Source organism: Adiantum capillus-veneris, chromosome 9 (assembly GCF_014529385.1).
Source record: "Adiantum capillus-veneris isolate H3 chromosome 9, ASM1452938v2, whole genome shotgun sequence".
Classification (NCBI taxonomy): Eukaryota; Viridiplantae; Streptophyta; class Polypodiopsida; order Polypodiales; family Pteridaceae; genus Adiantum; species Adiantum capillus-veneris.
This window is the reverse complement of record NC_140939.1, coordinates 162,884,747-162,904,470: the sequence shown is the minus strand read 5'-3', so window position 1 is coordinate 162,904,470 and position 19,724 is coordinate 162,884,747. Positions and strand designations below refer to the sequence as shown.

Genomic DNA, 19,724 nt, shown 5'->3' with positions numbered 1-19,724 from the left:
ACATACAAGAGTATGTTTCAAAATGCATGTTATACCAAAAATTGAAATTTGATCAAGGGAAGAAACTTGGATTGTTTCAATCGACAAGCTTAGCAAGTGCTAAGTTTTGCTTAAGATTTTGATCTCTGTACATAGGAGACTGCCAAAAATTTTATCATCAATTCCCAGTCTCACTCTCTTACATTTTCTCTTGTCAGTTATGGCTAGGCCTCCTAAAAAAAGAGTATTATATCAATAAGTTTGATAGCACAAACTTCACGATTTGGAAAAAACATATACTTGATATCTTGGTCAATAAAGGCCTTGCAGCGCCATTGAAAGAGTGTAAAAGGATGTTTACACTGATGATCAGTGGGAGGAGCTTGATGCTCATGCTATGGTGACCATTCTCCTGCACTTTGGTGAGTCTATCTTTTTTTCCATTATGGATAAGATCACTTCAAAGGAATCATGGAGTCATTGCGCTTAGCTTGGGATGGCAAGACAAACTTGAACAAAGGTTTTCTTATGAAAAAGCTCATGCGTTTGAATATGAAAGGGGAAAACAAGGTCAATTCACACTTAAACAAGTTCAATAGTTTGTTTTTGCAACTTACATCTAAGGGACTCAATTTCAATAATGAAACAAAAGCCATTTTCTTGCTATCTTCTTTGTCTCCATCATGGGACACATTTAACACTACCATTAGTAAGTCCCCCCTCCCAAGGGCAAGCTTGTTTCCCATGATGTTACTAGTTGCTTTGCGCACAAAGGTGCCACGACTATCAGATATCTTGATATTCATTGCTGACTCAAGTCTAGATGCATTATTGGCTCTTGATGAGTGTTATGCGCAAAACTAGATCATGAACTCAAATGCCAACTTCTATGCTACTCCCCCTAGGGAATGGTTATTCAATTATGCTTATATGCATGGTTCAATCAAGCTAGGTGACTCGTATTAGCTTGACATTTGTGGCATTGGAGTTGTGAAGTTATGCATGCATAATGACACTAAATTTATGTTTCAAGGTACTAGACATGTGCGGCTTAGTGTTAGCAAGTCAGCTTGATGATTTGGGCTATACTATAGTTTTTAGCAATGGTTCCTAGAGGGAAATTTACCCATTTTGAAAGAACAAAAGTCAGGTTCATTGTACTCTTTGTTTGTCTCTTCTACGAAAAAGAATTTCATTTATGTTTCCGAGCTACTGAGTTATGGCATAGCCGACTTGGTCATATGACTTAGAAAGGAATGAAACAACTTCAGTAAGTAGTCTACTTAGCTATCTCAAACTATTCTGATTTATTTTATTTGAGCATTGCATTTATGGAAATTAGACTAGGGTTACCACTTCACCATATTGAGAGTTAGGGAATCCTGTAGACTTAGTACATAGTGGTCTATGTGGGCCTATGTTGCATACATCTCTAGGGGGGGCATTATATTTCTTAATATTCATAGGTGACTACTCAAAAGGTGTGGGCCTATCTCTTGAAGAGAAAAGACGAGGGTTTTTGCTATGTTTTAGAAATTCCTTGCCATGGTAAAGAACCAGTTAGGCAGTAAGTTAAAGGCTTTGCGCATTGACAACAGGAAGAGCACGTCTCCACCTAGTTCATGAAGTTCTACGAGTCATTAGGTGATAATTTACTATGTTGTACACACCTACTCATAATGGTATTGTTGAGTGTATGAGTAGAAAAATGAGAGAGCAATCCAAGATAGAGTCACAGCCATGTAGTTTATGGCAAACTTACCTTCACAATTTTAGGGAGAGGCTATTATGACAATAGTTTACATCATCAATCGATTGCCTAGTATGCCATTGAACTATAAAATTCCACAGGAGATGTGGACTCACAAGAAGACAAACTATGACAGATTACGTGTTTTTGGGTGTGAGGCTAGATACCAGATCACACAAATGCATCTTCATTAGATATGGTGTAGATGGAGAGATGGGATATCATCTTTGGCACCCGAAACCTAGACAAGTCCATTGCAGCTCATAAGTAACCTTCAATGAGTCAAAGATGTATAGACATCCTATCAAAGAGGTTGAGTATTGCAAGTTCAGAATCAAGGATGTAGCCTCAAGAAAGATCAAATAAATAGCTCAATCTACTACTGATGTTCCTACCACTAGTAGTGCTCCGGAGCGAGTAGAGTCTAACAATTAGGCAATGAGGAGATCTACGTGAGTCTCTTGTGCCCTTGAGTGTTTTCAGTCGAGGTTCGACTATTTTTTTATCAATGACTGCAAATAGCCTACGGGCTACCAAGAGGCTATTTAAATGGAAGATAGCGTGAAGTTGGAGGCAATGCAATCATAGTATAACTTGATTATGGCAAATGAGACTTGGAAATTGACAGAGTCACCAGAAGGCAAATAAGCCTTGCCTCACAAATGGGTATATAAGAAGAAATACACAGTAGAAAATCTTGAGCCTAAGTATAAGGCTAGATTGTTTGCTAAGGGATTCAAGCAAAAGAAAAGCATGGACTTTGATTAATTTTTCTCTCTAGTAGTCAAAATGACTACATTGTATCTTCTATTTGGACTAATAGCCACTAAGAACATGGAGCGCTTACATAACAGAGACAGAGTATGTGGCAATTTTTTATGCTAGCAAGGAAGCTGTGTGGTTAGCTTGCCTAGTGGGAGATCTTGGCATTACTCAGATTCTAGTGTTGCATTGTGATAGTTAGAGTGTGATTGCATTAGAAAATAATCTCGTGTTTCACTAAGTGAAAACACATAGAAGTCCTTTATCATGTGATACATGAAATTTTGGCTATCAAATGCATTGAACTAGTCAAGGTTCATATAGATGATTTGTAAGGGAAGTTTGCTCATATGTAAGGGCTAAAAGTCTTTCTCATTTTACTCTTCATATGTCTCTTCTTTGAAAGAGAATTCCATTAGTTGTGGCATAGCCGGCTTGGTCATATGAGTCCAAAAGGAATGAAACAACTTCAATGTTTGGCCTGTCTTAAACTATTCTCGTTTTAGATTGTGTGAGCATTACATTTATGGCAAATAGACTAGGGTTATCGCTTCACCATTGAATAGAGAGTTTGGGAATCCCTTGGACGTGGTACATATAGTGATCTATGTGGGCCAATGTCGCATACATCTTTAGGCGGGGGCGTTATATTTCCTAACATTCATAGATGACTCTACTTGGAAGGTGTGGGCCTACCTCTTGAAGAGGAAAGAAGAAGTTTTTGCTACATTTTTGAAATTCCTTGCAATGGTAAAAAACCAATCAAGCAAGAAGATGAAGGCTTTGTACATTGACAATGGGGGACAGTATGTCTCCACTAAGTTCAAGAATTTCTATAGAAAAAAAGGCATTAGATGACAATTTACTACACCATATACACCTGCTGAGAATGGCATCGCTGAGTCTATGAATAGGACAATCCAAGAGAGAGTCACATCCATGTTGTCTATTGAGAACTTACCTCTAGAGTTTTGGAGAAAGGTCGTTATGACAACAATTTACATCATCAGTCGATCACCTAGTATATTATTGAAACTATAAAAATCCAAAGGAGATGTGGACTTGCAAGAAGCCAAACTAGAATAGATTATGTATTTTTGGGTATGAGGCATTCTCACATATCCCTAAACATCTACGCAAGAAGTTAGACCCCGAATCACACAAATACATCTTCATTGACTATGGTGCAGTTGGTGGTTGGTAGATCATATTGGTGGTTGCTTATAATTTAAGCTAGAAGCTAGTGGAGAGACGTGGATTGTTGTCTTGGAAAAGTAGTGACAAGATATCTCTATGTGGCTTGAAGAACCAACGGCTTCATTAAGTAGATTTTATGGAAGGGTATCAAAGAACCTAGATAAGGGTCTTAGTATATTGATAACAAAAGGGGAGAAACCTAGTGGGAGACAAGCCTTTTATGTATGTTCATGGGGTCAAGCCTTTAATTTAGTTTCCTTTTGAGGGTAGGAGATTAAAAGTATTCATACATAGAGATTGGGATAGGCTACCTTAGAGGAATGGGGTTTGAAAAAAGAGGTAGCCTCCAAATGTAAAGTGTAGTCAAAAGGATTTTGGGTTTAGGCTACCATTCTTGTAGAGAATTTGAAAATTTTATGGGATCGTATCCTAGATTATTTTGAGTGCTAAGATGATTAAGCTAGAAAATACTTTGGTGTTGTGTCGAAAGTTGAAACAATTGTATTTGAGTGAGTCTTCCTAGAATGAAAGTGCATGGGTGTAATAAACAAACAAGGTGAAGACCCGAGAAGGCAACATTTTTTGTTGCAATAAATTGAGTGATTATTAGAACACATTTGACATTTTAATTGGGGGGGGGAGAGAGAGAGAGAGAGAAGTTATAGCTAAAGAGACAAAGAGGCTCTTTTTTATGCATTATTGTGAAGATGAGAGAGAGAGAGAGAGGGACGTGCGCGCACACACACACACACACACTTTTTCACAATGAAAATGTTTAAATGAGTATAGTAAGGCTTCATTACAAAGAAAACTTAAAGGGTCATGATTGTCACCACATTTGTAAGGTTCTTTCTCATATATATGTATACATATGTGTGTGTGTGTGTGTGTGTGTGTGTGTGTGTGTGTGTGTGTGTGTGTATATATATACACACACACACACACACATGTGTCCCTCCAATGCACTGCTTGTACAAGGCACGTGTACGAAGCACTTCAAAAAGTGTCGCTTAGTGGAATTCTACCATGGGTTTGTCTATTACTTATACTTGCAGACGTCAGAGACTTCCTAGTCAACAACTTTCGGTAGTTTTCCATTGGCGTCGGAGGAAGAGGTAGAGAATGTGGAGATGCAGTTTGACCCAGAAGAAGAGCGGGTAGAGGTATTAAAGGAAACATTTGATGTGGGCTTAACTCTTGCGGATGCAGCAATAGGGTGCAAGCAAGAAAGCCCAAATAAGGAAGTGACTTTGCCTCTGAATTGTGCTCCCACCTTTGCTATGGCGGGCGACACCCACTACGTTCTACTCATAGATATCATGCATGAGCTAAATATATGGGAGGACTACTGCCTAGCTGCAATTGCGAATTTTTGTGAGGCAGACATGGGATTTGTGGATATATATGTGTGTGTGTGTGTGTGTGTGTGTGAGGAATAACATTTAACATTGTATACCAGCAATTTAAATAAATATTCTTCATGTTTTACTAAGCAAACTATTATGTGAACAATCAGACCCTTGTGCACTGTGGCTTTATGACGAGTTGCAGCGCTTGCTCAAACGCTTGGGGGGGGGCATAGCAAGAGTCATCTGTGGGGAAGGGGGACTGATGCACGTATAGAGTGCATCCTAGAGCCAAATCTGATGCCACGGGAGAGGGATTAGCTGAACGTGCCCTCGGGGCAGGGGTTGCTTCAGAAGGGGAGCACCCAACTGCTCCTCCCCTCGCCTTGGGTGTTTGGTGGTGCTTCAAATGGAATATTTTTTTGCTGACGGGATTGACAACTCCTTGGCTTCTTTGCTCGTCCGGTTGGGGTATTAGGCATGCTCGTTGGAGTCCTTTTTCCATGCAAGGCAAGTTGTGGTAGGATTTTCCGTGCATGGTGGCATCACAGGTCTCTCTGTGGTGGGTGAGCTCCCCTTGCAGCTCGAGTTTCTGGTGGTGGTTGCTTTGGTCTTCTACTCGTCTGGTGGTGCGTGAATCACCAAAAAAGCATGAAGCTGGTGGCTTGTTCAAGGTGAAGGAGCTGAATGCTCCCCCCTTATGCGGATCTATGTAGGAAGTTTGATTTTTGTCTACTCCAGCTGGTATGATGGTATGTTTCCGCCTTATGAAGGTTTTGCTCGGGTCATGAAGTTGTCTGTGGCAGGGATAACTTCTTGGTGGCAACCTTGGGCACTCTCTTTGGGTCGATGTCCTCTATTGGTATGCACTCTTCTAGCAGGCCTTTGTGGTCTTTTATTGGTTCCTTTTTTATATATACGAGTATTGGGTCCGTGTAAAACCTTTGGTCTATTGAGCGTTTTGTCAGATGTAACTGTCTTTGGTATGGTGGGCTCTCATGGCACATGTTGTGCATGAGATTTTTTCTTGTAATTTTTTTGGTGTTTAATTCAATTTCAACTCACCAATTGGTGAGTATTACCAAGAAAATAAAAGTAAAAAAATTATGTGGCGTGAGCTTTATTTAAAATGCCTTGAAATGTCAACAATTAAAGTTAATGTAATTAAAGTTAATGTGATGGTGACAAATTCCTTGAAATGTCAAAAATTAAAGTTAATGTGATGGTGACAATTGGATGGTGAAAGTTTTGCACGTTTTCTCCACCACTCTCATATGGCCTTCTTGGCCAATAGTGTCCAAGGTATATGTCTAGTGATGGGACATCTATATTCATACACAAAATGCCCCATAGGCTTTGCAAAGACATGGTGTGCATAGGTTCTTCCGAAAGTAGATAAAAAGGCTAGGCCACTCCAACAACTATACCTTGAGGGGGTCATTATGTATTATTTATGTCACTGGCGTCGAAGGATTATCTTTTAAAAATTTATATGTGAATTTTTTACAAATAAAATACACCCTTTTCCTATTCAATCTATTTTTAATTCCAATTTCATTTTAGGACATCCTTCTCTGCATGAAAATGTGAGAAAAAATAAAAATAAATAATCCCTTCTGTTGCGCTCACATGATAGTTAGTAATTATTAAGTGACCCCTTTTTGAGAATTATACACAATAGTGGACCGACTCTTATGCTCATTTTGCTGCTAGCATGAGTGATGCACATAATTAACTCAACTCTTCTAGCTTTGTGATTTTCTTTTTTTTTTGCTCATTTAGTGGTTCAATTACCTGACTTTGACTATGTCAAAGGATTTGCTTTTGCACCCCAAAGACTTAGACTTCATTGAAGAGAGCTCTTAAAGTGGAGTAAAACTTGAAGCATTTGAACTTTGTGCTTGATAGTTGTTGTGGAAGGTTGTCTAACACCAAGTTCCATGTTGGATTTATAGACATTTTTTATAGGGATGTTGGATTTGTAGGTGACTTAAATCTTCTTGTGGTGATGGAGTTGGCTCTTAGGTACTCCAATTTGACATGATAGTTGATTATCACATGAGTAACTTGGTCTGCTGCTGCTTGTAGGAGAGGCGTTTGGTGTCCATACCAAAAATTTTTGTGTAAAATATGCACGTTCTTGGACCTTGATGTTTGTGTGCAACACTTTTTTTTTTGTTGAACTTTGCCTTTGGTTGATTAGTAGCCAAATCTTTTGAGTTTAGTAGGAAGTAATGCTTAGATATCTACCTTTGCATTATGTGTTGTTGAAAATAGTCGTGAGCTTGGAAGCTCCTTTAGTAGAATCCTAACCCTTGACGTAGGCTTGTAATCAATACACCTAGGTGGGTGTGACTTTGCTCTATGGTCAACTTTCTTTTGTCTCTATTGTTGATGAATCTTGGCCTACACCTTGTAACCTCTGATTTTTGTGTGATCTTTGGAGAACGTTGTGCATCCAATTACAATTGAGTAGTCATGGACACATTAATCATTAATTTTTTACTTTCAATACATCAATTCTTGTCTCCATTAGTTATCCTATGAGTTGTGACTAGTGGTTTTGGCACTAGTACTTGCCTTCAAGTTTTATGATGTGCTTGAAGGATAGTTGAGATGGTAGATTCTTGGATTTCTATTTGTTTCTTGTTGTGGTCAGCCACCCTTGGGGTTGTTGAGGATACTTGTGCTCTCTCTTTGTCAAACTAGGTGTCATGGGTCTAAAGCTCATCTAAGGCTAGATTTTGATGATTTTAAAGACTTATTTGATGATGAATCATAAACTCCTTGTGCTAGTTTTTCTTGTGTTGATCGTTGTCGATTTCATAGTTGCCTATAATAACAAACTTTGTTAAGGAATGAGAGAAAAATTGTCTTATCAGTTATTATTTCTTTTTCTTGATTGGGTCACTTTGCATCTCAACCACCAAATTTCAGTCCCTCTCTAACTTGAAACACTTTGCTTCTCAAATTGATTGAATCAAAAGATTGTCTTCAAATGAAAGATCTCCCACCCATGACTGAAGCGCCTTTGATTGATCGGAGCATCTCACTTGGGTCTTATTCTCCTCTTTCCTCCTTCTTTACTTGTCCCTATTCTTTACTTGATAGGGACAAGCAATGACCAAGTCAAGATTTGGCCATAGTCAATGAACACCAATTTCCTAGATGTTAAATAGCAATAGATTTTTTCTTTTTGAGAAGAAGTGAGGAAATAAAGTAAGGCAATGAAAAGATTACATCATACCCCATAGGTAGGGAATGGGTTAGTCCCAATAATAAGGAGGAGGAGTTACAGGGAAAGGAGGGGAAGATAGACAAACTAGATATATCCTTCTAGCAACAACAGCCTGATAGACGAGAAAAAACTAGCCATACAAGGTAGCCATTACCGCCATTTAATAGTTTTATGAATTTGAGAGGGGATTCAAGAGACGTTGGGATGCCCTTCTAAGGTCCCACAAGAATAGGTGAGTAGGATCTTGGAAGGAGCTCTGATGCAGAGAAACATTCCGTGAGCATCAGGTATGCCACAAGTAGATATTTCTCCAAATGTTCCATAAATGAATGCCCCATCTCTTTCACTCTCCAAGAAAAAGTTCTTCAATAGCAAAGGAGGAGGGGTGAGTGAATATACACACTTTTTGAAGTGTTCTTAGCATATTGGAGTTGGTTGGACATGCAGAAATAGGTGTTGTGAAGACTCTACTACAAAGAGCATCTTGGGTAGGTACCATATCCATTGTTAGACCTTCTAGCTTTTTCCCCTATCCAAATCCCTTGATGAAGAATGAGCCATGATAGGATACTATGTTTAATTAATGTGGGATAGGCCCAAATGCATTTTATCATGTAGATCCATTGTTTGAGACTCCAATAGGACTTTCATTTCTTGTTGAGTCTTTCTTTGAGGCGAGTGTCATTTTTTTAGTTGTAATAGATTGAATCTGCTATGTTTCGTCATAAACTAGCTCTAATTGAAGATCGATAGTTTGTGTGAGTTTGTTTGAAACTCTCAATTGTGCATGCCAACCAAATTGAAAAATTTATTGACAAGCTAAAGAATATAGCCAATTCAATGCACTTAGGCCAGTGGTCTTCTCTATAGACATCTTTCCATGATTTTACACGTTTCTTGAATCATGGATGAGACTTTCTTTCAAGCTTAGGCTTGTGCTTGTCTGCAAAGAAGCCCAGCCAAATGGAATCTTGTAGTAGATAGGGATAGTTAGAAGTGATGTCCTTGGGGGACTTCCATGATGCTCGGATGACATTCCAGTATTTCCACATTTGGCAAGTCAAAATTGAGCCAATTGGCTTAACCTTTTTTGTGGAGAGGAAAATATCCCCTCAAGAACGAGTTCTTCTTTTGACTAGACATGACCATAAGTCATCAAACTTTATGGCTTTGAATATCCACTTTGTTGTTGCCTTGTCAACCAACCTTTCTAGATTGAGCACATCTAGCCCTCCACTAGCTTTTGGTTGGCAACAAACAAGAGACCTTTGGAATCTTGCTATGGAGGTTGTCTCCTCTCCATAGGAATATTTTTGACAAAGATATGAGTTAATTTAATTGAACTACAAAGGGTTTTCAAAAAGATAAAATACACCCATGATGATAGAATATAATATTTCAAAGCAAAGTCCTAGAGGATGGATTAGGTTGCTTAGATTGCTAGGTGAACACTTTCCTCCTGAACTGGTCAACCACTTAGTCTAATTTTTGTGCAAAAACTCACATTGAAGCCCATATGTACTCCAAGCAGCCTGAATACTTTACCCTTACGATACTTTGACACCTTGCATCAGTTACCACTTTTGGGACCATACCTATGTAAATCCTTTATCCACAATTATGTGGTGGTTTATGATAAAACCACTGGCATCATAGAAAACATTGAAGCACTACCAAAAAGCAGCTACAAATTCTTCCTCATTTCTAACAATGGCATTAATATCATTTGCAAATTGTTGCAAGCAAAGAGTAGCAGAAGAGCCTGGAATTTCTATGGCATGTAGTATGTCGTGTTCAATAATATCTTGGATTAGTCAACCCAAAGCATCCGAGGTAATTGCATACAGAAGGGGAGCTAGATGAACTCCTTGCTTTATAGATCTATAAAGAGCCATTGCATCAGTTATAGACCCGTTAGTGGAGACTTTAGCAAAAGCATTTCCAAAAAGAATGTGAACAAATTTAATAAACATTTTTCCTAGGCCAATATCGTGTAGAGATTGGACCACAAACTCCCACTTCATTGTGCCATAATCTTTGTCAAAATCTATATAAAATATTTGCATGACTCTTGAGCCTTTCCATACCTTCCCACAAAGCAATGATTGCATGAAGTATAAATCTAGCTTTAATGAATCCTTTCTACTCTTTTAAGGATAAAGTGGTCCATCAAGGGGATAAGCCTTCTAGCTAGGGTCAAGGAAAAAATCCTTATAGATAGAAGTCACACATGTAATGGGTCTCCAATTGGCTAGCTCCTCTTTAGGCCCCTTTTTATGGATCAATTTGATGACTCCAATATTAACTTTAGTGGAAAGAGCCTCTCCTCTAACTACTTCTTGCCACACTTGTAGAATGTAGGGCAGGAGAAAGTATTGATAAACCTTGAAGAACTCATTGGGAAGACCATGTAAACCAAGTGTTTTTTCCTCTTTCCTCTTGTTGATAGTGTCCTTTAACTCCTCCTCATAGAAAGGTTGGTCAAGGAGAAAGGCTAGGTTAGGAGCCACACTCTTCCTTTCTACCCTGGCAATTCTTGCCTTAGCATAAACGTTAGCTCTATTTCTTTGAGGGAGAGTTGAGAATTCATTGTTATAAACGTCATAATCTATAGCTAGATTCTTAGTTATGGGAGAGTTGAGAATACACTGTTATAAAATTCATATGCTATAGCTAGATTCTCTTTGTGGGTGGTGACAATCTTGCCATTTCTATCCTTCAAAGAGGTGATAAATTCTTTGTCTTTTTTCTTTTGTGAAAATAAAATTTATGCATGTTGGGTGTGTGTACCTTTCTTGCCCAAAATTCTCATAGTCCCGCGGGGGGGGGGGGGGGGGGGGACACACACCATCGTTAGCATGTAAGAGCTCTTCTTTCCTAATGAAGTTTCTCTTTGAGTTTTGATAACTTATTAGGGGGAGGAGTAGCCTAAGGCAAATCTTCTTCAAGGAGAAGAGTTTGGTCCTTTATCCTCATCCTTCTATTTACCCTAATATCTCTAGCTTTTTTCTTGAATTCAGTCATGCACAACTGAGCTTCTTTAACAGCCATGTCCCACGCTTTAAATACAGAAAGTCAAGACTCGGAAGCATTTTGGAAGATATACAAAATTTATTTATCGATCTTTTGAATCGTAAACAATGATTGATTTAAATTTGTCCATTCTAATTTGTACAACAATGGGTGTTGCATTAAAGCTTTGCATATGTACCGGTAAGCATGGTGAATGATGAGTACTATTGAGGTACTATTAACTCAAGAGAGCAAGGTTTTGCCCAAACAATAATTCTTAGTTTAGATAGTCACATCCTTCAAATGTGGAATCAAGGCCACAATTCTTAAAACACAGCTTTGTGTATTGATACAATCTATGAACACCCGTTTGAATCAAGGCTTATAAATTTGTTTGTCCTTCAACAAAAGGAGCCCTCTTTTGCTGCTCTACAATGACATGAAAACAAAATGAAATATCATGAGCTCGATGTAGAGAATTGTTTTCAACATAGATGCAAGCTTATAAAGAAGAGTAACATGAAAGTCTGAGATTGAATCCAATTCACGACTCATGGCTTCTTCTCTATTAGGCAGTACAAGTTGCAAAAGCATTGGACGGGTTAAGATAAGCACCTGTCTCAAAGGTAAGCTTGGATATTTCAGTATTAAACTTATGAGTAAAATGTATCCCATCCCAATTAAGGAAGACATTAGGATCTTGGCAAAGTGTAGAAGTGGTCGTGGTGGATGTCACACTGCAAGACAAAGCTCTATTATATCTATAAGGCACAGTGGGGACTGCACCACAACATGCATCCAATGTATCTGTAAATCTGACACACAAACCTCATCATTACTTCTTTTGAGTCATAAAAAGAAAATCAAATATACAAATTTAACTTTGAATTTCAGTTATATCTTTAACTTATTTTCTACAAATGGCAGTTAGTCGAAGTTATATCACTAAACCTGGTTGTAGGATGATCGACCAAGAGTCAAATTCTTTGGATAGCCATGGTTCTAATGTATTTGAGTCTATCTTATGAGGTAATGTTCAAAATCTCTCTCTCTCTCTCTCTCTCTCTCTCTCTCTCTCTCTCTCATGCCGTCAAGGTCGGGGGTCGGAGGGCGTTGAATCTCCGCCGTACATCTACTATCAGTTCTGAGCCGGAACAATAGCTTGCACGCAAGAGATGACCACCACATCAGCACTGGGAATGCAAGGCGCACTCATCGAATCACGTGATGGCAAGTCAACAGGTAGAATGGCCTGCGCCGTTGACACCTCAGCTCTCGGAATGCATGCGTGAGTCTCCAATCAACACGCACCAACTCACCAGCTGGAAAGGCCTCTGCTGCTGCAAAATCAACATTCCAAACACCCCCCTGCAGTAGCCAGAGCACACCCTCACACAGTATTGGTTTCTGAAGTCCGCAATGAGTTGTGCTCGACCAATGATTGCCTAGCTCCCTTCCCAATGATTGGCCCTCCTCCCCCCGACCTTGACGGCCGGGAATGGTCCTGTGGTGACCATTCCTAGCAATGCTTGCTCCCCCATGGCTCCCGGCCTCCGCCAGTCGCCAAGGGGTCACAAGCATTACAGGGAATGGTCACCAAAGGACCATTCCCTACCCCTTACATGTATGTACATTTTATATGTAGGTTATAACCCAGGACCCTAGTTCTTGGCATGCTCATCCTCTTCAATGGTAAGAGAATGCTAGTTGCTCTGCACAATCATATGCAAGCCTAGTGGTAGCCATGGGGAGTTGACAAGTGTTGCTCCATTGCAATTGTGATAATTATTTCTTTACGAGTCCTTGCATACCTCGTCATTCAAGCTTGGTGTGTGGACCTCAAGACTAGATAACACATAGAATTTATAATGGGGAGATGAGGGGATCACTGGCACAAAAAATCCATGAATAGATGTCAAGACATTCATGGTTGCAAATGTCCCACTTAAACTAAACCTCGCCATGAACCAAACTTTGACAAAGGGGTAGCCGCGTGGTTATTTAGAATATGTAGTTATAAATGGGAGCATGGGTCTAGGTTTACTTTATCACGATGCCCGGATTGACCCACCTTGAGTTCCCAAGCATCGTCCCCAACCATCCCTTCCCTCACACCACCCTCTACTATGCTTAGCGTCGAGGGTGTGCAGATCCAACTCATTGTGAGCCAATGTCTTACGTAGCAAGAGCTCTCTCTCTCTCTCTCTCTCTCTCTCTCTCTCTCTCTCTCACACACACACACACACACACAAAATTGAGACCCTTTGGAGGCTTGCAAACCATGGCTTAGGTGCATGAAGAACTAATAGTGGACACATTGGTGTAGAGGCGAGTCTCATGATTAGAGGGTAGTTTGAATATGAGGCTATTAATTGTTGGAAGCCTTGGTACCTCTCTTGACGCTAGCTAATATACGGGTTCTCTCAAGGTGCACTAAACTAGGAGAGTGTGGTCATCAAGGCAAAAAAAAATGGAATTCAACTCGCACCTTTGGGCCTGGAGTCTACCCATGGGCTCCAACATTGCACATATGGCATCATGTGGAGAGAAATATGTGTTTTATGGCAGCATACTTGACCCTCAGAGGTGACTAGGGGAGGAGGGGTGGTAATCCCTAAGAGGTGACTAGGGGTATACCCACATAAGGAGGGTTGACCCCTTTCGAGTTAACGCCCTGCTTCCTCCACTCAGTGCAATTGGATTTGCAAATGTGACGCCCCAGAATTTGGGCGCGTCGGGGAGGGGACGTTTTGGGCCCGGCTCGGACGGGACCGGCTCGGGTCGGGGTGTTTCTTCAAGGGGTTCTGGCGCGGACGGCACCGGCTCAGGAGGGCCCGGCTCGGACGGGACCGGCTCGGGTCGAGGTGTTGCTTCAAGGGGTCCTGGCACGGACGGCACCGGCTCAGGAGGGCCCGGCTCGGACGGGACCGGCTCGGGTCGAGGTGTTGCTTCAAGGGGTCCTGGCGCGGACGGCACCGGCTCAGGAGGGCCCGGCTCGGACGGGACCGGCTCGGGTCAAGTTGCCTTCACGGGGGTCCGGCTCGGACGGGACCGGCTCGGGCGTGGTTGCGTTCCAAGGGTCGACGGCCGTTTGCGTTTCGCGGGTCTTGCGTTCCGGGTCCCTAGCCCCACGTAGCCTCAAGCTCCGCCGCACTGACGGAGGGTCATAGCGTGCCCCGGGGAACCTTGCGTGGAGTCCCCACGGTGCGCGAGTGCGTGGAGTGAGGCTAGCGTGTCTTGGTGGGGGGTCCCCTCCCGTGGCCGTTCTCGGGAGGCTCATACCCCTTATAGCAAAAGTTACCACCCCCCCTCCCATTTCACGTTTGTGTGACCTTTTGTCACATCATGTGTGTTGTCAATCACTTCTTACCTCTTATCCCCTCTGGTGTGGGGGGCACCTAGGTTTAGTATTGGGTTGGGTGTAGTCACCGACACATTATATGACAAAGGTGCATTTGGGCCTTGTTGATCCCATAAAGCCTAGCCTCTAGGTTGTAGTAAAAACTTGATAGGTTGGAACTTGGTCCCCTTTGGTAGCTAGAAGAAAAAAACAAAAATTGAATTTTATGGGTAATTTTTTATTTATTGGCGTCCACAAGCAAAAATTATCAACTTTAAAAAGTGCAGATAATTACCATAAGAGGCACTATTCTGAAGCACTTGGATATAGGCGCCATATTAGTCGAGAAAAGTGAGAGACGCATCTGGATGAAGGTTGCCAAGGTCATTCGCCAGGCTCAGCAGCTGCGAGGAGTGGGTGGAGGAGATGGCGTTGAGGTCGGGAATGCAACCATTGCTATCCCTGGCGCTGGAAGGATAGGAGAGAGCAGCGGGAACGCACCCTATGGGAGGGATGCTGATGTAGAGGAAGTGTCGGGCGCTGTTAAGGAAACCATAGAAATTGAACATGGTGGCTCCGTCATCATTAGATTTAGAATATTCTTCAGCATCTCGGATGCTAATGGGATTACTTACCTCGGTGGCATTTCTGATTTTGGAGATGACGGCAGGAATGAAGGTGGCGATGATTTTACCGGGCGGGTATAGAAGCGGGTCTGTGAGAGCTCCAGTATAGTCGTTCCCGCCAATCTCGATGACGTAGAGCCCATTGCTGTATGCATCTGCGCTTGGCTTTTGAGGGCTTGGGCCCGATGCCTTCAGCGCAAGATGCCAACGTCCAGCGAGTAGGGAGTGACCGGAGCTATGAATTTGGTGGTGGCATACTTGGCGGCGCTGTCAGCTGTCGCCCCTGCCACGGCGTAGTTCGCCCCTGTCGCGAAACTCGCTGTCTCGTCCAGAGAGGGATTCAAAAGTGGCAAGCCCACGCGAGTTGCTGCAAGCAATCCCATGTAACACTCTCTCTCTCTCTCTCTCTCTCTCTCTCTCTCTCTGTCTCGCACACACGCGCGCGCGCACACACACCTAAGAAGTCGACAAGCAGGAGGCCGTCGCTGAAGCGCCTGGCGGGGCTGCCCGGGACGGTCTCGCCGTAGGGTGGCTGTGCTGTCCTTACGTTTCCCGAGAGCACGCCATTGCCCGTGTCCGAGAGGGAGTCGCCAAACACAAACACAGCAGGAAAGCAGGGCAATGCCGCCGCTCCCGTGATCAGCTGCAGCTGCTGTATGAGCAGAAACGCTGCTGCCACAGCAACCGCCATAGCTGCCAGCATTACGTCCTGCTGCTCTTATATACGTGCATGCCAGCTAGCTGTAGACGGTGAACCTGCAAGATAGATCTCTCTCTCTCTCTCTCTCTCTCTCTCTCTCTCTCTCTGCCTGTGGCCATGGTCTGTGACTCTGCCGGGCAATTGAGTGAAGTGGCTTAATGGCATTAGTTATAGCCCATACGGACATAGATCAAGGGCCCTCGACAGCACGTAGTCAGCACTAAGGAGTCACAACCTGCAAAAAGAAAAGATAAAAATTGAGGACGCCCTTGCACAAAGTACTCATCACTTTAAAAAAGATTTTTTCTTCAGCCTTTAGACTTTTTCCTTCAAGGCAAACTAATAACTTCTGGGATTTACTCCTCCCATAAAACAAAAGTTCTATATGAGAGCCTTTATGAATGCAAATCAATAACCCAACAAGCTTTACTTTTACTTTTAAAGGCAAGCCAAGTTGCCAACCATTGTCAACCCACGGCCAAGATCTAATCATGGGGGTCGGGGCCGGGGGGACACAAGGCACTTTAGACTCCTTGCCATATGGAAAACTAGGTGAAGAACATAATTCAAGCTTGACCCGAGAGCAAGGAAGCTGGAGCTGAAAAGGAGTGTTGAGAGGATGAGCAGTGAATGAGAAGGACAGGGCTCCTGTTGAACCTCATCATTCTCCTCGATCCCATCCCCACGACCTTCAAAACATCTGACCAAGGCTTCATCCCCCTTTCCCTTTACCCCCCTCCCCTTTTGGGAAAGGAGGACTATGGAGCTCGAAGAGGCTTTGCGTAATGGACTGGTCTCTGCTCTGAGCAAAAACCCTAACCCTAGAAGTTCTAGATAGAGTACTATTCTGCCTTTGTTTGCCCCTAATCTGCTATTCCATCCTATACATTATCCTACCTTGCCACCCCCCCCCCCCCCCCCCCCCCCCCCCCCCCCCCCCAACCCAACAAGCTCAGTGGATGTCAATAACCAATTTGTTGGCGTCTCTCTGCAACAAGCTCAACGTATTACCTACACTTCGATGGCTGCTAGACCTACAATGCTCTTCCAAGTAGGTAGCTACACTACTTAGGAACTGTTTTATCCTCTCGGGATTCCTTCCATCTTAGAAAATACAGGTATTATATCTATTGTTCCCTTTCATCATCTCAACAATAAGGGTTTTGTAATTCCTTATAACATTGATATTAGGGAGAACTAAGTTGGTACCGAGGCTTTAACCCTAGAAGACCTAAACCCACCAAAGCTCTTGTTTGGGTAGACTTTCCTGAGCTCCCTATTGAGCTAACCCTTGGCTAAAACGTATTCGAACTTGTGTTGGTAGAGTCCTTGGCAGAGATCAAGGGGTGGAGTTAATTCTAAGTGGAATCCACAGTTACTTATTGAAGTTGAACTTAATTCCGACTTGAAGACCCAAATTCCCCTTGAAGATTCTTCTAGAAAATCTTTGCACATGTAGAGAGTGCTCTATAAGAATCTAGCTACCTAATGCTTGTTTTCACTGTATGAAGCAAGGTTATTATATTAAGGACTATCGTGACCTTACACCAACTCCTGCCCAAGAAGAACCAGTGCAGGATGATAATGAAGGTTTTTAGCAGGTCCCAAAGAAGAAATCCTCCAAAGGGAGTAAATATAACAAGTATTTTGCTTCCAAGAATAGGACAATTTTAGTCCCCTGCTAGTGGATGTATTTGATCCTTTTAAATAGGACATTGAACCCTCTAACAAACAATCTTCTTCTGCTTGACTAAAGGCTAGTGAAGATAACATGGAATTTAAGGAGATTGGGGATCTACTCAATTTCAAGATCAGACATCCCTGAACACAAGGATTATATTGCCAATTTTATTTTTTTTTGAAAGCCCAAGTGACAAAACTAGAGGAATGTCATCCTCATCTTCTTTAGACTCAAAAGAGGACTCCAATTCCCAACTCCCAAGCTCCCCACTACAAAAGTGACTCTAGGAAAAATCTTTGAAGGGAAAACTAGAGGAGCAAGACGATCTCAATAGGAAGCAAGCTAAAGTCTCTCTAGATGAACCTTCAGTGGATATTTTAATGACACAATCAAAAGAAGAATTGCTTCCCTTACCTTCGACTTCTAAATCCAAGAGGAAGGAGGAGATCTCAAAGGACCCCACGAGAATCTCTATGTCACTTCCCAAACGCTCCAAAAACTCCAAAAAATGAAGTGTCACCCATTAGAGGGTTCTCATTAATTGCAAAGGGTTTTCAGATCCTTTGAGCGCTATAGTTTTTAAAAAATGGCCTTTGATACTATTTTCATGCCTGACAGCATGTTTCTTTATGAGTTAAAGGTTAGTGGTGATACTCTTGTCACCTATCTTATCAGGCTTGGGACAAGGTATAAATGGCTATGTGCAAATCATCAACATGGTAAAGGAGGTCCAGCTATTGCCATATCAAATAAATACAATCCTATGGTTAACAATACTTTCAAAGCTAGCAATAATAGTTGGGTTTCCATCTCCTTAAGCAACCCCTTTGATTACATTGTAGCCTCTGTTTATGCTCGTAATTCTTTAGCAGAAAGGAGTGTTGCTTGGGAAGAGCTTTCCCAGATGCCTGACCCTTGCATGATTCCAGGAGATTTTAATATGGTTGAAGACATTTCAGATAGATGGAAGAACTTAGGATGAGTGATCAATGGAAGAGAGAAATTTCTAAGAAACTGTTGCTGGATAGACACAATATGTTGGACATCTCTCAAAATACTGGTTTTACTTGATCAACAAGCAATAAGCTGAGTGCTTCCCTATTGTGGCCGGTCTTCTAACTTAACTAATATTCTAGCTTTTTCTCCCCTGGCACTTCCCCATATTAAAGGATCAGTTTAACATGAGAAAATCATTTAGGAGAATTAGATATTCATTATTATGACATTACCTCTCTCTTGAAATCATAGTCGTCCTCGACTATGGTATAGAAAAGATAAAGCATATTCATGAGTCCTTTTTCTTAGCAAGTAGAGGATCCCTATGTTACCCTACGACATCGTTCCATAATGGATGACTAGTCCATTTGGCGCTTGAGAGCCTGAGGCTGCCGCAAGCATGTTTGCGCATTAGTCCTATCAATCTTCCATAGTAGAGGGACAAGCTCTACTTGGTGTTCGGGAGACGTCGTCTCTGCAAACTTGATCTAAGCCCCGGGGGATTCACTCTTTATACTAAACAAGACGCCACTTGCGAGCGGACAACTTTGATAAAACCCCTATATACGACTCATATTAGGGAATATGACCCCCCTTTTTACGCTTACACGACAATCAATGAAGAAAACTATCATACCCCTATCTTACATATAAAATTTAGGTCTCACATAATCGAACTGAGTAAAACTAATCAAAGAGTGGGTAGCATAGTGACTGGCAACGTACTAAGGAACCACTTCTGTTGATAACTAGATAAACCCTCAATGTGTCTTAGTTTGACTTTCAATCTATGTGCTCGATCATCCTGCATTCTAGCTACTTTCCAATTTTGACCCATTCAAAGTTGGTGTAAATCAACCCTTGACCTACTCCAAATCAACCCTTATCTGTGACCGACTTGATGCAAAATTTAATGTGTGACCTAAAAAAAACTTTCCCTAAATTCAACCAAGTTCTAATGCACACCGATGAATAATTGTTACAAGTAATTAACCCGAGTCAGGTCCCCCCCCCATAATTACACTACTAGAGATCACTTGAATACCGATGCCAACTTATCGACGTCATTGGCGGGCGTCGGTATATGCATCGGCAAT

The 19,724-nt window shown here is 41.8% G+C and overlaps 1 protein-coding gene and 1 pseudogene across 2 annotated transcripts; both read right to left on the bottom strand.

Annotated features, from left to right (window-relative positions):
• Positions 1–11,396: 11,396 nt before the first annotated feature.
• Positions 11,397–14,055, bottom strand: LOC147451505 (uncharacterized). Its single transcript, XM_086520397.1, has 4 exons — positions 13,096–14,055; positions 12,604–12,652; positions 11,900–12,064; positions 11,397–11,713 (listed from the first exon to the last, which is right to left on the bottom strand). Exons 1-4 carry the CDS (start codon positions 13,246–13,248, stop codon positions 11,667–11,669), a joined length of 414 nt encoding a protein of 137 aa, XP_086376523.1. The 5' UTR covers positions 13,249–14,055; the 3' UTR covers positions 11,397–11,666.
• An 873-nt stretch (positions 14,056–14,928) lies between these two features.
• LOC147451504 (acetylajmalan esterase 2-like) lies at positions 14,929–16,079 on the bottom strand (annotated as a pseudogene). The gene is made up of 3 exons (XR_015189233.1): positions 15,707–16,079; positions 15,260–15,617; positions 14,929–15,164 (listed from the first exon to the last, which is right to left on the bottom strand). The product of XR_015189233.1 is annotated as an acetylajmalan esterase 2-like (transcript).
• Between the last annotated feature and the right edge of the window lie 3,645 nt (positions 16,080–19,724).